At 44.1% G+C, this 21,093-nt stretch overlaps 1 protein-coding gene across 1 annotated transcript in view; it reads right to left on the bottom strand.

Moving 5' to 3' along the window:
- LOC115463266 (contactin-associated protein-like 4) overlaps positions 1 to 21,093 on the bottom strand; it is a 1,024,538-nt gene that overhangs the window by 564,605 nt on the left and 438,840 nt on the right. Inside the window, 1 exon segment of the mRNA XM_030193620.1 lies at positions 5,090 to 5,351. Within this exon segment, the coding sequence (XP_030049480.1) occupies positions 5,090 to 5,351 (262 nt within the window).

Genomic DNA, 21,093 nt, shown 5'->3' with positions numbered 1-21,093 from the left:
GCCATAAATGGAAGAAAGGTGCTGTGCATGTTCCCTGCATTTACTGCACAGTCTTTGCACTACCTGCATGGTAATTTTTGCATTAACCATTCAGTAAGTACAAAATTTATCACATTTTTTGGGTCCTTTTACCAATCTGCGGTAAAAAGGGCCCTGTCTAATGACAGGAGCCATTTTGCATTTCGGCCCTTTTTACTTCAGCACGTAAAAAAAGGCAGAAAATAGCCATAGCCATATGATAAGATTGCTCTTACTATGTGGCCATGTGAGGGGAAGCACTTACCACCACCCACTGAGGTGGCAGTAAAGGCTCCCACACTACCTCGGCGGTAACCGGGTAGTGTGCGGCGTTGTCAATTACTGCTGGGTTAGCGGTGAACTAAAAAATACAGCCCTTTTTTCCCCAGCACAAGAAATGGTGCACACTGGGGCTGGAACTACAGTGCCTGCATTGGGCCAGCGGTTGCTCCAGATTAGCATGTGGTAAGCCTGTGTTGGACTTACCACCACTTCTTAGAGCAAAACCTTAGGGGTCCTTTTTCTAAGCTTACCACAGCTAGGGTTACCATATGGCTCCAGAAAAAGGAGGACGGATTGAGCCAGCCGGGTTTTACTTCCATTGAAAGCAATGGAAGTAAAACCCAGCTGGCTCAATTCCATTGAAAACAATTGCTTTCCATTGAAAGCAATGGAAGTAAAACCCGGCTGGCTCAATCCGTCCTCCTTTTTCTGGAGCCATATGGTAACCCTAACACAGCTATAAATACCTTATTGTGGGGAGAGCTCAGGCATCCCATGGTAATTTTGGGATTCACATGTGCTACAAGAGTGGGCATGCTCTGTAGTAACTAGTTAGCATAGCTACATCGCCACATGCTAACTGATTAGCGCATGGTTAGCGTGTGAGCCCTTACTGCCTATAAAATAGGTGGTGGTAGGGGCTTATGTGCTAATGGCCATGCACTAATGGGCAAATTAGTGTGTGGCTATTAATACAGAAAGGATGCAGTATCATGAGTTAATTTTTGTAAATAGTCACATGCTAATACAAAAAATAGCAAGAAATGGGCTTACTGTGCAGGAAAGTCCCTCCTTAAGGCACACTAAGCCCATTTGCTAGTACAGCTTAGCAAAAGGGTCCCAAAAGTAAGAACATCCTACATTATAAAACCGTAGCACAAAGAGATATTTCCTCAAATGCGAGAAACCAGCTTTCTGCAGGATTTTAGAAGAAAGACATTTTGTCAGTTTAATTACAGAATGCTATAATCTCATTATTCATTTGCAGATATGCAGAGCTGCCCTCGTGATGCTACCTGTATCTAGAATTGAATAGAAAAAAAAATGTGGACTGGACATGCTCTAGCTACAAAGTTAATTTAAACTTAGAGCAAGGAAATAAAAACCCCTTTAACATTTATTATCTCACTGCCTTATTTAAATATGTTCAAAATCACTGATCAAATCCTTTTCCAAGGGAAGCAATAAGAAAATGGGATAAAGAAAGGAAACAAATATTTCATTCTTTATGTGTAAACAACTTTCGTTAAAAGTTGTTAAACTGAGGAGTAGTCAAAATGGTGGCATGAAATGCTAGTTACTTAAGAAGTCTTTTACTAAAGATTAGTGCATGTAATCTACAGCATGGACCATAGGAATAAAATGGGTCCTATGACAGATAGCATGTGCTAACCTGTAGTAGAAGACCCCCTTAGACTCCTGTGCTTCTACTGCTGATCATACTTGCCCAATTTTTGCCTCCTCCTTGAGTATTAATTGACCACCTTGGGGAAAATAACTTTATATCATTATATAGCATTTTGAGTTAATTCACAAGATTTAAAGAGATATAATAGAGTTTTCATGGCTTTTTTTCACAATGCACATAGGGACCCTTTTACTAAAAGTTTGCCACGCAACAACCCGGAACTACCATTGACTCAACGCGGCCACTGACAGTAGTTGTGCCCCAAGCATGCACCGTTTCTGGTGCTACAGAAAATAATTTCTAGAGCGTCACTAACTTGACAGTAATTGCTGTCTGGTTACCACAGGAGCCCTTACCACCATCTCAATGGGTGGCGGTAAGTGCTCCCCAAATGGCCATGCAGCAAGAATAATCTCACTGCATGGCCATGTCTTTTTTTAGGGTCTTTTTACCTGCTGTGGTAAAAAGGGCCCTCATGAGTGGCAAAAACGACCCCCTGCTGCTACAATAGCACCCTTTTTACCGCAGCTTGGTAATAGGACCTCCTAGTGCAGTCCTGTATTATCCCTGGGCAGGTATGAAAGTAGAAAATATAGCTACAAGTGGATGTGTAGGTTTATGTGTGTAATTTGGGGCTTTCTGATACGATGTCTACATTCAACTTTAGACGTTTTGCTGGAAAAGTGTAAAAATCAAGTGTTGAACACGGACATTTTCGAACTTGAAAAATTTCCCTCTTTTTGTTTTGAAAACAGTCACTTCCTAGATGTTTTGTGCTTAGTATGTCTATCTCTTTGAACCATTTTCAAAAAAGCAAAAACTGTCCAAGTGAAAAACACACAAAATCAAGCCATTGGGATGTGGGAGGAGTCAGCAGTCTTAGTAGGGTGGCCACAAAGACATCCCAGCAGAGCAGTGGAACACTAGAGGGCACTGCAGTAGAATTCAAATAAAAGGTCCTAGGGTCAAATCTCACCCTTGCCCCCTTATATTGTATGGTGAGCCCTCCAAAGCCCACCAAAAACTTACTGTACCCAACTATACACCATTACAGTAGCTCTTATGCCTGCATGGGTCACCTATATGTGGGTACAGTAGGTTTTTGGTGGGTTTTTGGGAGCTGACACTATCCATAGCAAATTAGAGTGGATTATGTGCCTGGGTCCCCTTCTGTACAGTGTACTGCACTAACCACTAGGCTACTCCAGAGAACCTGCTTGATGCTCCAATGGGACTGGCCATAACATCTGAAGCTATCATAGAGGCTGGTATGTACTGTTTCATTCACATTTTTGGGAGGTGAGAGGGGGGGGGGGGTCAGTGACCACTGGGGGAATAAGGGTGTGTTATTCCTTTATTCCTCCAGTGGTCAACTGGTCATTTAGTGTACTTTTTTGTGGCTTAGTCGATATTAAACAAGTCTAGACCAAAAAGTCTAGCCCTGGACGTTTTGTTTTGTTCCATTATGGCAGAAAAATGTAAAAATACCACCCTTAACATGCCCCCATGTGATTTGGATGCAGTGCAAATGGACAGCATTTAAAAACATGGGTTTTGAAAATAGTAATTTGGATGTTTTTGTGAGAAATACATCCATCTGTGGGTTAATGTCATTTTTTGGATGTTCTCTTTCGAAAACGAGTCCCATAATCTCTCAAAAGCATGTCCAGGGCTATATCACACTTACAGTGTTCAACTGTCTGATGTTGGCTTAGACATAGTTAACAGTCTGCTAGAAGAACTTGCTTCTGAGGAGTGAATCAGCTTCATATAGATCTATTATTATTATTAGCATTTGTATAGCACTACCAGACGCATGCAGCGCTGAACACCTGATACAAAGAGACAGTCCCTGCTCAAAAAAGCTTACAATCTAAATAATACAGACAGACAAGACAGTTACAGGTGAGGGAAGTAATGGGTGAGAAGGGAGGAAGGGACAAGGGGAGGGCAATTGTGGCTAGGAGCCAAAAGCAGCAATGAAAAGGTGGGTTTTCAGCATAGATTTGAAAACAGGTAGAGATGGAGCTAGACGTATAGGTCCAGGAAGTCTATTCCAGGCATAAGGTGCCGCAAGAGAAAAGGAGCGAAGCCTGGAGTTAGCAGTGGAGGAGAAGGAGGACAACAAGAGAGATTTGTCCAGTGAGCGGAGTTCACGGGGAGGAATGTAGGGAGAGATGAGAGATGAGAGGTAATGGGGGGCTGCAGAGTGGATGCATTTAAAGGTCAGTACGAGAAGTTTAAACTGAATGCGGAAGCGGTCAGGGAGCCAGTGAAGTGACTTGAGGAGTGGGCTAGTGTGGGTATAATGGCAAGTGAAGTGTTACTGTTACGTGCTATGGCAGGAAGTTAACCAACAAGCACAGAGCAGTAGAGCCACTAAAAGAGAAAAAAATATGAGTTTTGCTGTAGGCTAATTTGTAGTCTCATTGCTTGTAGTGCCCGTGCTGATGACAGTGATTTTCTGGTGTTCGTCTTCTACGATTCAAGTTCTGAATCATGAAAACAAAGTAACAGTGACTAACCTCAGACTTTGACAGCATGATAAGGATACTTGTAGGGAGCAAAGGTGCTGTTATAGTGGCCCCCATGAATAAGCAGACATTTAACATATTGGAACTTTCATAATTCATATGTATGAGTGCTAGAGTGAGTGTCAGCTTCTGTTTTTTGCTGTTGTGTTTCACCAAGTTGGTAGGGAGAGGTGAGCACTGGTGGCACTGCATTGCACCTGTAGTGTGGGGAAATGGAGGCACTAAATGCACAGGTGGCTTACATGTTGGAGGAAGAGGGGAGGCACCGCAGGAGGTACTCACGTCCCAGAGTTTTCAGGCCCCGTAGCAGTTTCCTAGACCTCACTGACCTACAGTGTCTCACTAGGTACCACTTTGATAGGGATGCCATTCAGCACCTTTGTGACCAGCTCAAACTCCTCCTGCAGCCCAGGACCCATAGGAACAACCCCATCCCTGTGCACCTAAAGATCACTGCTTCTTTATTTTTTCTGGCTGACTTCTATACCGTAGCTTGCTTCCCCTCGGTCATAGGTGCCATTGACTGCACACATGTCGCACTCAGCCCCCCCCCCCCCCCCCCGGGCATTCCATTCACTCAATATGCAAGTTGTGTGTGACACCCAGGGGGAGATTCTAGATGTGTGTGCCTGATACCCAGGTTCCACCCATGATGCCTATGTATTGTAAACAACACAGAGTCTGATGAACCCTTGAAAGTGTAGTCCTATATTAGAATCAAAAATATTTCAATTCAAAACTCTTTGTCTTTTAATATACACAGGGAATAATATCAGCTCATGTTAGTAAGCCCTGTTGAAAGCTTCCTAATGGTATACACAAAACAGACTTCTTGATTGTGCAGTACCTGTAGGGATGTCAGTATATGATTTTCCTTGTTTAAAAAGATTAATTCTAAGTTTTCCATCACTTAGGTAGAGGAGAATATTGTCTGATCCTTGATGCAGTTTAGTAGACAGCAAAATGCCTTTCCTGTTCCATGTACGAAACTGAAAATCAATGAACAGTTCATCTTGTTGTGGTGTTCCAGGTAGCATCATATAACTACTAGTACTTAGAAATGTGACAGGAACGGTCAGTGGTTCTGAGCAGAAGAAGGAAACATTGCCCTGAAAATGAACAAAATGTGTGTAAGAAATCTTTTCACAAATGATTAAATATTTAAAAAAAATGAATCTTTAACATATGTTATAAGACAAAATTAAGAAAGACGATACTTTAAATCAAGAATATGGGTAAAGGCTTGTTTCTCCATAAATATACTAGATCACACATGTACTTATGTTACAACAAAGTCTATTTCAACTTTTACTCAGATGCATTGGTTTGAGATCTGCATAAACAATATTTCATTTCATAAATCTATTTTTCAGATTCATAGCATTGGACATCTCATTCAATAAATTGTTCCTACTTTTATGTGCTGAGGGCTGGATTCTATATAAGACTTCTTAAATATAGGTGTGTTAGAATAATGCACGTAGTGCTATTCTATAAACCATGTCTATAGTAAGATGCGGTTTATAGAATAGTGCATAGGCCAGGGGAATGCGTGTACATTTAGGCACGACCATTTACGCCACTGAAAACCTTGTCTAAATGCACATACCTAAATGTATGCATGTTCCCCCGAATTCTGTAAAAATGTGTGTAAATGTGATTAACACCCCTTACATGCATACAGTCTTCCCATGATTGTGCCCCCTTTTCAGCTACCTATGTTAGAATTTTTGCATACATCTTTTTAGAATAATCCTAATTAGTGATGATAATTTGTTGTTATCAGCCAATTATCATAACTAGTTAGCTTATTACTCAATTTATTAGCGTGTGTAAATTGACTATGCTAGTACTACTACTACTATTTAGCATTTCTATAGCGCTACAAGGCGTACGCAGCGCTGCACAAACATAGAAGAAAGACAGTCCCTGCTCAAAGAGCTTACAATCTAATAGACAAAAATAAAGTAATCAAATCAATTAATGTGTACAGGAAGGAGGAGAGGAGGGTAGGTGGAGGCGAGTGGTTACAAGTGGTTACGAATCAAAAGCAATGTTAAAGAGGTGGGCTTTCAGTCTAGATTTAAAGGTGGCCAAGGATGGGGCAACACGTAGGGGCTCAGGAAGTTTATTCCAGGCGTAGGGTGCAGCACTTTATATAGAATCTGGCCCTTAAAGTGCACATAAGCTATAGAATACTTGTACTTATACATGAGTGTTACAGTTGTGCACATACGTGCTAGTTGGGCACTAACCCCCTAATACTATAAAAGTTGCCAAAACTTGAGCACGCAAATTTGGGCATGCACCCAATTTGCGTGCAGAATTACATTGAATAATGAGCCAATTGGTGCCAATAGTTGGCTTTTTAATAACTATTGGTACTAATTTAGCTTCTGATCTGCACCTAAATTTTACGTGTCCTGGAAAGGGAACACGTAAATGGGAGGTAATGGGCATTTTGGGGCAAAGCATGAACGTGGATTCCAGTTACACATGCAATATAGCATAAGGGAGTTTTATGTGTAAATCTAGGCAGGACATGTGCACCACATTTTCATTGGTACTAATGGATGTGCCTAAATGTATGCATAATCCCTGCGCTTAAGCAGTATTCTATAAACCGTGCCTAACTTTAAGCACGGCTTATAGAGTGTATTTTTTTCGGTGCCAATTTTTTAAGGCATAATTTATAGAATGCACCCCTAAGTGACATTTACCCCATGCCATCCCATGTTCCTTCCCCTCTTGACTCATTCCGAATCTGTGCCATCTATGTATTGTATTATATCCTCTTGATTTAATATAAGCCACATTGCGCCTGCTCATATGGGAAAATGTGGGGTAAAAATGCACCAAATAAAAAAAAATAAGTGGTATTCTATAATTTCAGCAGACAACTCGCTTAGCACACAAATAGAAGGGGACATACCTGCACATGGGCAGGATATGGGCATGCCCAACATTTACACATGTAACTTGTAGGATACTGTAAGTTATGCACTAAAGTGTCACATTTAGGTGCACATTTATGGTTATTATTCATGACATAAGTGGGCACACCTAAATGTAAGTGAGTAAATGGCAAGTTATGCTAGTATTCTACAACGGAATCTGTGTAATTAGCAATCAGTTTACTGCATCTAGGTGCCAAATTTGTGATGTCCAGTTATAAAATTGTCCCTTATGGAGCAATTTACACCTAACACCTATGTGTCAGCAGTTACAACAGCCATAGACCTGATGTAACTGTGATCACTTAAATGACGCAGGAGCACATGTACCTTACAGTACCCTGTAACTTACATGCATAAGTGGGAGCCTCGTTCATATTCCTTTACTCCCCCCATGGATTTACACAAAATGTTATTCAAGCGCAGAGTTATAGAATAATGCTTAGGCAGTCTGCTGGCACTTTCACAGGTATATGTACATTTTGAGGCATATTTTCAAAGCAGCCTTCCAAAGTTCCATAGGTTTATTTGGTACTTTGGAAGGCTAAGTGCTTTGAAAATATGCTTCTTAGGCACTTAAGTGCACATATTCAGTAGTTTTACGTGTGCAAGGGGTGTAGAAATGTAGGTACCCAATTATAGAATTGCCCTTCGTATTTTAGTTTTACTTTTCTGCTAATTCCTTCTTTTTATTACTTCACATTTTGCTCTAAACTTATGCAATTACCAAGTTATTTTCTTATTTTAATGTCACAATCCTTTATAAATATGTAAAGGCATTCAGGTTCTGCTGTCTTGGGTATTAATGTTTTATCTACAACAAAACAGCCAATACAAGAAAAAGTATTATGTTAAAAAGCAAAAAAAAAAAAAAATTATGAAGAAGAAGTATATAGGTTCTATCACGGGGGTGATGAAAACTCCTGATATCACAAAGATTAAATTTAGCTAGCAATTGGGTGAACTGGTATACTCAGGTTGCTAAATCTCAAGTATACCTTCCTGTTTTGTCATGTTTAGGGTGCAATATCAAAGTAAAATCTCCTTCTATAATCGTGGTGAGGCCTTCTGGTGAAATCAGTTTGTTGTTTGCCTACTACACCCATGACCTGAGTTAAGGTCCTATATTGGGATTTACATCAGGTAGTTGGCCTTTTGGTAAGTAAATGAGTACCTGGCTTTTCCTGGGGGAGGGGATTCAAGATACTGGAGAAGGTAATGAAAACCCACCTCACTAAGGACCCTTTTACCAAGCTGCAGTAAAAAAGGGCCTTGTGGTGGTATTGACATGTGGATTTGCTGTGCGCCAAGGCCTCTTTCACCGCAGCAGGTTATTTTATTTTTAAAGGAAATGTGCAGTATGTACAAACTTGCCATGAGACAATAAGGGCTCCTGTGCTAACATGGCACTGCCTGATTACCGCTGGGTAAGCCCCCAGCAGTAAATATAATAAATATTTCCAGTCATACCAGAAATGGCATGCTGTGGGGGTGGTACTACCACCCGCTACTGTGGTGGGCCAGCGGTAGTGCTAGATTGGTGCACGCCAATGCTGCGGCAGCTCTACCATGGCATTGTAAAAGTGCCCATTATAGTCTGTCAAGAAATCACCATGCAAGTAGCAACCTCTGTAAATCATTTATTACTTGATACTTGTATAAGGGGACTTTTTTTTTACCCTATAATGAGATGCTATTCTGAAATGGGGTCACTTCTGCTAAAGTGTATTGGGAAAAAATATAATTCATCTTCACTTGGAGCCTAAATCATCGTCAGAGTAATTTTAGTATTTCTCTATTTTTCCTTCACAAACAGATAACACACATCATAATCACTGTTTTGTAAGTAAAATGGCCACCTCGCTCCCCCCCTTTTTTCCATTGTGAAGGGAAAGACTGTGATACATATCTGCTCTTGAGGGAAGACTCCCTTTTTCCTGAAGGAAAAAATATTTTGACTTTTAAAAATTGGATCTCTCTAAATAGAAAAACTCTATAAAAGGTTTTCATTTTTTTCACCACCGGTTTCCAGAGAAAAACAATAGAAATATTTAAGCTACAATGATATTCACTAAATCAAAAATGCATACTCTTGTTTGCATTCATATTTTCCTATAACTAAGTAGCCATGAAGAAGATTTGGGGCTTTATTTTCTGATGTTTTCTCCCTTTGAGATCAATGTACTAAACTGCATTAGCAACTGGCCATTAACACATGTTAATTATCCCACATTAATGGGCTATTTTAATGACATGGAAATGAGTTTTACATTAATTTACTAGTGTTATTGCAAAAATGTAATTACACCTCCCTAAGATGTAGTTAAATGGAATCCCCCTTTCACAATTTAATAGGACAAGGAAGCACATTAGGAATTATGGAGCCATCGAGCACCCTATGGGCACCTGAAGAAGTGTTTTTTTTTTTTATATAGGGAGAGAAGTCTTGCTTCAGGTGTGTTGAGAAACGTTTTGGGGAATCCAAGAACAAATATACATTCACTCTGGTTGGTATTATTACAAAATTAAAATATTTAATTGGTAAATGGCAATCGACTCACCTATGGTACATTTCCTACAAGTTATACCCATGAAAAAAATCCAAGAAGTCACAAATCAGTTCATCCAACAATCAGGACTTCCTCTGACTCAAAACCCTTATTCTTGACTCTCCCAGGCACTGTGAAGATTAGTGTGTGTGTGTTGGGGGGGGGGGAGGGGTCCTCTTTTTGCATCTAAATATAGCTTTTGAATGCTCTTCTGAAATAGTATAGTTCATGAGGTAGATTTCCTTACCAGAATGAAATCATTCCTACTTCAGCGTCTTTTCTCTGAGATACCTTCTAACCTTTGCCTGAAGCAAAAGTTCCTGCTACCTCTAAGTACAGAATATCTTAAATAGTGGACAAACTCCTTGTAAAGTTTTCCCACCTTTTGAATATATTTCCACTTATTCAAGATTCATATAAGTCTGTATGACTCAGATGAGAGCAAGAAACGTGAAACAAACCTTTCCAAGATTTATGCTAAGAATCCCTCACAACTTTTCAAAGTATTCATTTCCTCCACCAAAAAAAAAAAATGAGCTCTAAGACTGATTTTTTTTTTTTTACAAAAAATTGCAGTCATATTCCATTGGGGAATATACGAACATTATCAGTACCTCCTCTTTAATCTCATTGCTATATTTCTCTAGTAAGTGACTTTTATGTAAAGATCATATTATCAGGAGATGCTGTGAGGTCCTTCCCATTTCTGTACAGAAGAAACAATCCTCGCAAACCAACAAATGGTGAACAGACACAGTGAAGATGACAACGGAAACACACAGTCAGTTTGGTGCTGTAAAACTTTAATCAAAGCAAGGCATGACTCGACATGTCCCCGTGTTTCAGTCACCTGGCCTGCATCAGGAGTCCAATGCCATCGAAGTTGTCAAATTTAATGTTCTATACCCTGTCAATATTATAGGTTAACAACTGTTTGAGATCCTACTATAGTACATTAGAACAGGATCTGTTGTCATACAGCTTGTTCTAAAATACATGGTGAAATGGACACAACTCGGGCATTCGGCACACACTCAGACGTATCAACCCCCGCCCCCTTCAATACCACACAACAAGCCATATCTTCGATAGAATTGGATTTATTTTGGCCGCAGCCAGGAACATCAAAATTGTTACAACTTAAACAAATTACATTACATCTTCTACTAATCATTATGCCAGCATGCATTTCTACCCGGGTACACAGCTTCTACACGTAGTTGCATATTCTGGGCCACAGGCCAAGCCGTACCAAGCCCCTGTGGCCCCCTGTGCTGTTTTCCAAGCACCCGATGTCACTTGGTGTCTCCCGTTGAAGGAGGCACCTACCACATTTACAAAATGACGTTCTAGGCCTCCCGGCCGCCAAAGCCAGGAGACAAGCTGTATACACGTTGTTTCCCGTTGAAGGAGGCACCTACCACATTTACAAAATGACGTTCTAGGCCTCCCGGCCGCCCAAGCCAGGAGACAAGCTGTATACACGTTGTTTCCTTATAACAAGGCTGCTCACATGCAAGCCTACCATTTGCATCAACTTGATAATTTTCCAAACAACTCTTTCTGCAGCAGTAGTTACCCCAAACTTGTAACTGTTATGTGTCAAGCTGCTGTGTACCCATTGCTGGCTGTGCGTAAACATTGTAGTCTAACGCCTCGCTGCGACAAATCTTGCCTCTCAAGTGGGTGGGCGGGTGGGCGTTGCTCTTCTCCTGCTTCCAAATTCAAAAGGGCTTCCTGTGCAGTTCAAATTCCTCTCTCCTCTTCCCTTGCTCCTCCCCTTTTTTCCTGCCCCCTCCCCTTGCTACCCCTTGTTTCCCTCCCACTACTACCTCTGCTCTCTAGCTAGGCCCTCCCTGTACCCTCCCCCACACTTCTGTCTTTGCTGGCCTTCAGCCCGGTTGTGGTCGGCCCCCCTTTAATGGGTGTGCCTAGTTCTCAACTCGGGCATTCGGCACACACTCAGACGTATCAACCCCCGCCCCCTTCAATACCACACAACAAGCCATATCTTCGATAGAATTGGATTTATTTTGGCCGCAGCCAGGAACATCAAAATTGTTACAACTTAAACAAATTACATTACATCTTCTACTAATCATTATGCCAGCATGCATTTCTACCCGGGTACACAGCTTCTACACGTAGTTGCATATTCTGGGCCACAGGCCAAGCCGTACCAAGCCCCTGTGGCCCCCTGTGCTGTTTTCCAAGCACCCGATGTCACTTGGTGTCTCCCATTGAAGGAGGCACCTACCACATTTACAAAATGACGTTCTAGGCCTCCCGGCCGCCCAAGCCAGGAGACAAGCTGTATACACGTTGTTTCCCGTTGAAGGAGGCACCTACCACATTTACAAAATGACGTTCTAGGCCTCCCGGCCGCCCAAGCCAGGAGACAAGCTGTATACACGTTGTTTCCTTATAACAAGGCTGCTCACATGCAAGCCTACCATTTGCATCAACTTGATAATTTTCCACACAACTCTTTCTGCAGCAGTAGTTACCCCAAACTTGTAACTGTTATGTGTCAAGCTGCTGTGTACCCATTGCTGGCTGTGCGTAAACATTGTAGTCTAACGCCACAGGCCACGGCAACGACACCTCGTTTGCCGTGGTCCCCCACCCCTCCTGGCTGCGGTCATGCCCTAACGCTATGGCTTGTATCTATTCGCAAGTCGTGTGGGATCGTATGACTTTTAATGCACACAAGAATGCCTGAAGCCTCCCTCCCTTACCTATACCCTGTTATGGCTACTCTATCGCCCTGGCTCCTCTATCGCTCTGACAACCCAGGCTCTCACTGTTCGGTCTCACTGCTGCCCTTCTATGCGCCCACCGCCTTTCCCTGTGCCCAATGTACATACAAGTGATGAGTGACCGCATATCCAAATCCGCTGCAGCTCATTCTGGATATGGATACCTGTAACAGAATATAATGGGAAGCAACATGTTAGCACAGTGCAAGCAACCATTATCACTTTGCTGTGGATGCCTTAATGGGTCCAATGTACCGCTTGTATACACTAGATGGGTCTGATGTAGCGCTTATATACATTAGGTCGCCATCGGCCCAGTCTTTTGATGGCCTCTATGGACACTCCTAGCGCTGCCACTGCCGTAGCTGCCCTAATCCTAAATGAGTGGGTACTGTACATAGTGTATGAATCAGCAGGCTGGTCTTTGGTCTTTGTTTTAAGTCGGCTTAAAGGTTCAGGACAGGGCATGTCCGTTCCGATCCATTTTGATTTGTGAATAAGTAGGTCAGTTGCCGCGGTTGTAATGGCCGCGTCACGTATTAAGAGGGACATGCCATGGTGGGCATGCTTGTACGTAGCCACCAACTCACTGACTCGCAGAGCACCATGCAAAGCTAATGAGAATGCGCATTTGACTCGACGGCCCTCAAACTCAGTGTCACTTATCTCCTCTAATGATGCAAAGAGACGGCCCATTTCCCTGCCGGTACTGGGTTTTCTTTTACCTGGGTAGGGTACTCCCGGCCTGCCCCATCCTTTCATCAGTCTCATGACAACAAATGACCTAGATGGATTTTGGACAGCCACCGCTTTGGCGAGAAAACTGATGGCTGCGAACATGATTGAGACCTGGTTTCTGCTAATTCCCTTCATACATGCCGGGGGCCGGGAATATATCAGTACCACACTTCTCTTCTAAGTGTTGACTATATGTGCGGTTGTGTATCTTGTCCGCGAGATATCTGTTAACTATCGCAGCATCGGGTCCCATTTCCGGGTCTGCGCTCTAAAAACGAGAAAGAGCATCCACTATAACCATTCTCCCTGCCTGGTATATGTTTAGCTGTAATCACTGCGGAACTATCTGTCTGCACACATAACTTGTGGGAAGTGCATGGCGGACAACTACTGCCATATTGTCTGAGGGAATTACAATTAACTTGTGAGATATGCCAGGTCCCCCCAGGAAACATGATATCCTACGTGGTCCCTGCTGAAACCCGAGCTTGCTGCTCACCACGCTCCCTGGAAGTAAATCTGCCGCATCTGTAAAGAAAATGCAGGGTTTCCGTGAGAGTGGGTGAATCGTGCCAAAATGAAATCCCATGGGCCAAGAACCTGCTAAATCTCGCTTGATGTCCTGTGTACGTCTGAGATGAAAATGCGCTTTGTTTGTTCCCGATGTTGCTAAAGCTATTGGGAATCACCCTTATTGCGAAGCCTACTGGACCCAGGAGTTCCTGTACCTGCTTCAGCCTTGCTTTTTTACAGTGCCACCTCGTATTCGCCGCTCTGGCAAGCTTATCAATTTTGTCAGCCGGCAGTCTGGAACATCTAGTTCCAATTCAATACCTATAATGTAAGGATTCGCCGTGGGTCTACTGTTTTTTCAACGGCTAATGGGATGTCCAATTTCTGTGCCAAGTGGATAAAGACCTGTAACACATCCGTCCACTCTTGTGATTCCCGGTCTTTGAACAGGAAGTCCTCCAGATGAGGACCAGAGACCTAGCGGGGGCTAGTTGTTCCACTACCCCGTGCACAAACATGCTAAGCTCTTTGAAGTATGCGCACTAGATGTGGCCACACATGGGGACATATTTATCGCAATAAAACCTCTCCTGGAACCTGACACCTAACAAGGGAAAGGGCTGTGGGTGTAAAGGCAAGGTGCGAAAAGCCGAATCTCCGTCCACCTTAGCCCAATGTGCCTAGTTGCCTTGCCGCCGAATTATTTGAATGGCATTGTCTACAGATGCATATTGTACTGTACAGCTGCTATGGTCAATGTAGTCATTTACTGATGTTCCTATGTGGCGGGACAAATTACGACTGGGCCTACCTTTCCCCAGCTCCTTCCTTGGTATTATGCCTAGCGGAGACACTGTTGTTGCCTTGAAGGGCGGGTCCTCAAACAGCCCCGCTATGCAGCCTAGCAATAGTTCTTTGGTAATCTTGCCTGCAGCTATCTGTCGATGCATGTGAATCGAGGATGCATTGTTGGGGTAGTGTTGTCACTGTGGTGTTGTCCTCTAATATGGAATCATGCAACCTGATTGGAAACCTGTGGTGATGCACCCGTTCTGTCAGGGTAACGGGCTAACCTTGAAGCTTGATGGCTTCCGGACCCTGTCCTGAGTTAATAGGTTGCTTTCTCCTGTCTCATAAGCTTGATGGGGGGAGCGCTAGCTCCCTCAGTACCCTGTCCCGTGTTACTAGATTGCTGTTCCCTGTCTCTGGGGAGCCTGCCTTGCCCTGCAGCATGCCTGCCCGCACGGGCGTGTCGGGTGCTAGGTGCAATGTCCGCTGCCTCCGTCCTGCCTTTGTCCTGACGGCATTGCCTGACAGGACTACCACTGGTGCTGACCCGATATGAATGGATTGTCTGCACTGCTTTCTTGTAAATTTAATATCTTAGTTAAGCCATGCCCGTCCCCTAAATATCTCATGCGCTTTTAAAATTATATTCCATATCCCACACCAAGTCCGGGCCCCTTTCCGTTTCCTTCACTATAGTGAGTGTCCTGAGTATGTCAACAGCTGAGTGTCCTAAGTATGTGAACAGCCTCCGACCAGCCCATGAAGGACCCAAATATCTTGGGCTTCTTATCTGTTACGCTATCCCTGCCTACGGTACCCTCCTCATGCAACTCCCACAGAAGGAGGGAGAAGATATCGATCCACCTGTATTGTGAGAACGGTACCTAATGCATCGCTCCTGTGATTAAGTACTCCCACATCCTGACTGGTCCCCTGTGCACCGACCGGTGCCACAACCGCATTCTGTCCTGCCATATTGGGCTCCGTTACCCATTCTTATCGTCCCATACTGCATATCTAGTTATGTCACGCGTCTGCGCTGGAAGGAGTGTGGTGCTGTCATTAGACTTACCCCTTGCCGGTACTGGCGGTAGCCCCGCAACTATGGAGGTGGAGTCTGCGGTGCTGCTACCTCCCTTGCAGGCCCCCGCACCGTCTGTGCTTGTGGTGTAGGTCCACTGTGACTTCTAAGGTCTGGGGCCACAGCACTCCGCGTCTTAGCTGGCGGAGTTTTGGTGGGCCGCTTGGCTGGCCTTGCTGGTGCATATGTCTCCTTCGCACACTACAATGACATTACTGCAATGGAGAGACTAAAAGAATAGACAATTTAAAGCAAAATGACCTCATAATAACTGATTGTGGTGACGCCGGCTTCCCCAATCGCTGCGTGCATCTTATGGTGCCTGTGTAAACTGTACCCTCCTTGCTCACAGCTACATATCCGACTGCGTGCTGTCTGCGCAGTGCGCCCTTCCTTAAATGGCTGGCCTAAAGCCCCACGGGCGATGGCTGTTACATTCAAATTTGGCCTGGTAGTCAAAACGGCTGCCGTATGCAAAATGGGCTGCTAAAATTAAAATGGCCAGGCCCCTGTAAATCCGGCAGATAAATCAGTAAGACTGGTGGTCCTTCTATCAAAATGGCCACCGTTTTCAAATTAGCTGCTTTAGTCCACGTGGCCGCTCTAGTCAAAATGGCTGCTAAGTGCACATGGCCCTCTAGGACTAAGACTGTTATACCAACCCTTCCCCCCGTGGACCTGGTCCTAACGGCAGCTGAGAGTAGCATACTGTAACCGATATGTTTGTCTGATGCCCCTAAGTACTGTGTCCCGCTATGCTGGCACCAAACGGTATGATATCAATTGTTCCAGCCTATGCCGTGTGTCAAAGACACAAATGCGTGCGGTATCCAAGGTGGCCGCTGCGGTTAAATTTGTATTTGGAATGTCCATTCTAGTGAATTTTAGCGCCATAAAACTGGCTGCCTTTTCCAAATTTTACTGCTAGTCAGAATGGGCGGTGTATTGAAAGTGGCCACCGTTTTTACAATCGGCACTCATGCAAATGGCCACCCTATCGAAATTCACCGCTGCCGTACGTGCCTCTGTAGGTTAATGGCCGACTGTATGGGCGGGCAATTACAACGCGTAGCGAAGCGCATGTCCCGCCAATTTGGGATTCCCCCTAAGTGGCCCGCAAGAGAAGACCCTGACTAGCGAGGATCGCAATGTGGACGTTTCTGCAAAAACCCGCATCTCAAATATCGCATGGCAGACCAATCATACAGACATGGCGCCGGTAAGTAACGTTTAGGATGAAGCGTAGTTGACCGAGTAGAAAACACAGCATGGCCATAGTGCTGCGTGACATGGGCAGCTTATACAACATGGGCAACTTATACCGCACTAAATTTTACCGAATTAGATAACACGGCGTGGCAGACCACAATGGGGCTTGTATAGCTCTGCGTGGCCTGGGCGGCTTATACAGCATGAGCGATTTATACTGCACTCATTTTTGCCGCATTACATCGAAAATCTGGTGTGGCCGGCCATAACGGGGCTTAAGGTCCGTCGCCGTAATGGCATGGACGGCTTATACCGCATTTATTTTTCAAATTAGATAACACGGCGTGGCTAGCCACAACGGGGCTCGAAGGTCCGTTGCTGTATAGTGCGTAACTGTTGGCCAATTATTAGTGGCCGGCCATCACCGCATCTTAACGTGCGGTGTGCCGCTGAGGCAGGAGAAGAGCAAAAATGACGTACCATTAAAGGTGTTTTCGTCTCCCTGAGATAGTTTGTGCCTCGGTTCAGTACTGTGCACAAGGTCTTCCTAGTCGTGCCTCAGTGCCGTGCTATGCACTGCAGATTGTGAGCACTGCATGGCCGGCCAAAAATGGCAACCGCGCTGTGGCAAACCCATCTGCCATGCGCCATGGGCAGCGTATGTGGGACTCTAGCCTAGTGCACGTAATGCCGTGAGATAGGCAGCTAACCCGAGATGGCCGGCCATCCTGGAAAAACTAAATGGGGGTCGGCAGGAGAAAGCTAAAATGCCTTGCACAAAGTTTTAAATGTCTACATACCGTAAAATTTGTTCTCAATTTGCTGGAATATCGTGCTCTGCTGTAAGAGCTTCTTTGGCTGTACTCTGCACAAGCTCTGCCCAGGGCAGACACAAAACATGTGCCTGTAAAAATTTCAGGAGCTGCTGCCCAGGGTTGCTCTTCTCCTGCTTCCAAATTCAAAAGGACTTCCTGTGCAGTTCAAATTCCTCTCTCCTCTTCCCTTGCTCCTCCCCTTTTTTCCTGCCCCCTCCCCTTGCTACCCCTTGTTTCCCTCCCACTACTACCTCTGCTCTCTAGCTAGGCCCTCCCTGTACCCTCCCCCACACTTCTGTCTTTGCTGGCCTTCAGCCCGGTTGTGGTCGGCCCCCCTTTAATGGGTGTGCCTAGTTCTTTCGTGTGATGATGTACAGCATGAACATCTGTTTTAGAAAAATATACGTCTAAAATGTCAACAGGGCAACAGAATAACATAAACATCGGTGTGGCAGCACATGAATGTCTCTGTTATTAAACGGCTACATTGATATTTATATGCTGGGAACATAAAGAGTTTTATCAGTCATTTTAGAAACACAGATTCCATTTTCCCAAAGTTGTCACAGATAGCAGTATCCCTTGACAGTTTTGATTTCAGGGGTAGGGAGTACCATTGGGGGATGAAAGAGGTGATCTCTCCTAATCCCTCTAATAGAGCAATGCTCAATGTAGCACTTTACTGAAACTTAGATGTCCCAGATAGCAGGTCTAGCTCCCAATGTTCATCTTTTAGGACACAGACATTCATTCCTGTTCTGAAATGAGGAATAAACACCTATTTTTGTGCCCACCTTAGTCCTATCCAACACACACCCAAATCATGCTCCTTTGCTATTTGGATATTCTTCATTTTTAGACGTCCCTATCCTATCAGAACTTGAATGTTTATGCATGATAGACATGTGCTGGTTTATAATGACCAAAACTCAAATGACAATTGTAAAATAAGCATCTAACTTACACTCTGCCTCAAATTATGGATCTATATAGAGCCCCTTTTACCAAGCTGTGGCAAAATGCTTTTGACACATGCCAAGCCTCCCTTTTACCACAGCAGGTAAAAGGTAGGTCTTTCTTTTCTTCAGGAAATGGTTGTGCGGCAAGTGAAGCTCTTGCCACACGGACATTTCAGGAGGCTGCCCTTACCACCACCCATTGAGGTGGCAGTAAGGGTTCTCATGCTAGCCCAGTGGTAACCAGGCAGCATATGGCACTGCCCGATTACTGCCAGGTACACACAGGCGCTACAAAAATACAAATATTTTTGTAGCACCAGATAGTACGGCATACTGGGGGGGGGGGGGGGGGGTGGGAACTACCACTGGGCTGCTGCAGTAGCCCAGTGGTAATTCCATTCTGGCTTACTTCCATTTTGTAAAAGGGCCCCCTAAATATGTCAAGAACTTTTGGTTTAGTTTTACAAGTTTTAGTTCATATAGAGTAAATAAGCATAATATAAAATACAGTGTACTCCATTTAAGTGCACGTCGGATAAGTGCATGCTCTGTTTAACTGCATGCCGTACTTCGGTCCCGTTTTTGGAACCATCAATTTTTATGGGTACAAACTTCAGTTTAGCGCACCACTGATAAGTGCAAGATTCGCTTATATGCATCGTTTAAGACCGCTCCTCTGCAGGAAAGACTCCGCATAAGCGCGCGCATGGAATATGGAAGCCGATTGGCACATGACAACCAACGAGATTTCAAATTTACCGTCCCTTTAACTGCCACAGGCAGAATAAGTGAAAGAATGTTGTTAGAGTGTACACTGGAGTCATCATCGTTGCGCAACTGTAAGACTTTAACACTGGCTGAACGAATAGAAGTTCTTAAAAAATTAGAAAACAAACTAAGTCAAGCATCTATTGCTAAATAATATGGTGTCAATCCCAGTCAAATTTCATGTATCTTGAAGCAGAGAGACTAGCTTTTGGATGACTGGCAAAACAATACAAATCCACACCAGAAACAAAAACGGGCGGGAAAAGCTGAGGAGGTAGAAGATGCTCTTCTTCGAAGGACCGACTGACGATCCTCCTTTGCTGCAATATAGATTGGAGTGAGAAGTTGGAACCACTCGTCATTGGAAAGAGCAAACAGCCCCATTGCTTCAAGAATGTTAAGCAACTTCCTGTGTCATACATGTCTAACGCAAATTCATGGATGACTGGAGAAATTTGGAAGCAGTGACTAAAGAAGTTAGACACTAGAATGCGGGCACAAAAGCATCAGATTTTGTTGCTTTGTGATAATTGTGCTGTACACAGTGATGATGTCAGGCTGTCTAACGCCAAAGTGGTCTTCCTGCCACCAAACACTGCCTCTCTGATCCAACCTATGGATCAGGGCATAATATCCAATTTCAAACAACATTATCGGGCTCTTGTGCTAAGTCGTCTGATGAGCGTTATGGATGACCAGACTGGCCAGGATATACGTGCTGTTGAACTGGCTCATAATCTATCACTGTTGGATTCCCTACATATGCAGAAAGAAGCCTGGAATCATGTTACACAGGCAAGCACTGTAAACTGCTACAAGCGGGCAAGCTTTATTAGGGATGTTGAGAGGGATGAAACAGATACAGATGTTGCAAATGTGTCAGATGAACAGGTTATTGACATCTCAGCCTGTGTTACTGAAGAGGAGTTTCATCACTACGTAGCTGTTGATTTAGATCTACAAACAGCTGACGACAGCACAGCTGATGATGAAACAGATGATGAAATGAGCAGTGAGGCACATGCTGACGAAATTCAACAACCTCCTGTCACTTTTGCAAGAGTGCTGGAGAGTCTCAACACCGTGCAGGCCTATCTGGAGGCCACTGGATGTCAGTGCTATGACAGTTTTTACTGTCTGGCAGACATAGAGGGGCATAATTGAACGAAAACGTCTATCTCCATGGCCGTTTATCTCCAAGAACGGGTCCGTGAAGGGGTGGACCGAACCGTATTTTCGAAAAAAAATAGACGTCCATGTTTTATTCGACAATTTGTGAGCTGGGCATTTTTGTTTTTCAGTGATAATGGAAAATGAAAGCGCCCAGCTCAAAAACGAATAAATCCAAGGCATTTGTTCGTGGGAGGGGCCAGGATTCGTAGTGCACTGGTCCCCCTCACATGCCAGGACACCAACCGGGCACCCTAGGGGGCACTTTTACAAAAACAAAAAAAAAGGTAAAAGAGCTCCCAGGTGCATAGCACCCTTCCCTTGTGTGTTGAGCCCCCCAAATCCCCCTCAAAACCCACTGCCCACAAGTCTACACCATTACTATAGCCCTAAGGGGTGAAGGGGGGCACCTACATGTGGGTACAGTGGGTTTGGGGGGGTTGGGCGACTAAGCATTAAGCAGCACAATTGTAACAGGTAGGGGGGGGATGGGCCTGGGTCCACCTGCCTGAAGTCCACTGCACCCCCTAACAACTGCTCCAGGGAC

This window comes from Microcaecilia unicolor, chromosome 2, assembly GCF_901765095.1.
Source record: "Microcaecilia unicolor chromosome 2, aMicUni1.1, whole genome shotgun sequence".
NCBI classification, from domain to species: domain Eukaryota; kingdom Metazoa; phylum Chordata; class Amphibia; order Gymnophiona; family Siphonopidae; genus Microcaecilia; species Microcaecilia unicolor.
Note: the sequence above shows the minus strand (reverse complement) of the source record. Positions and strands in the feature narration are given on the sequence as shown.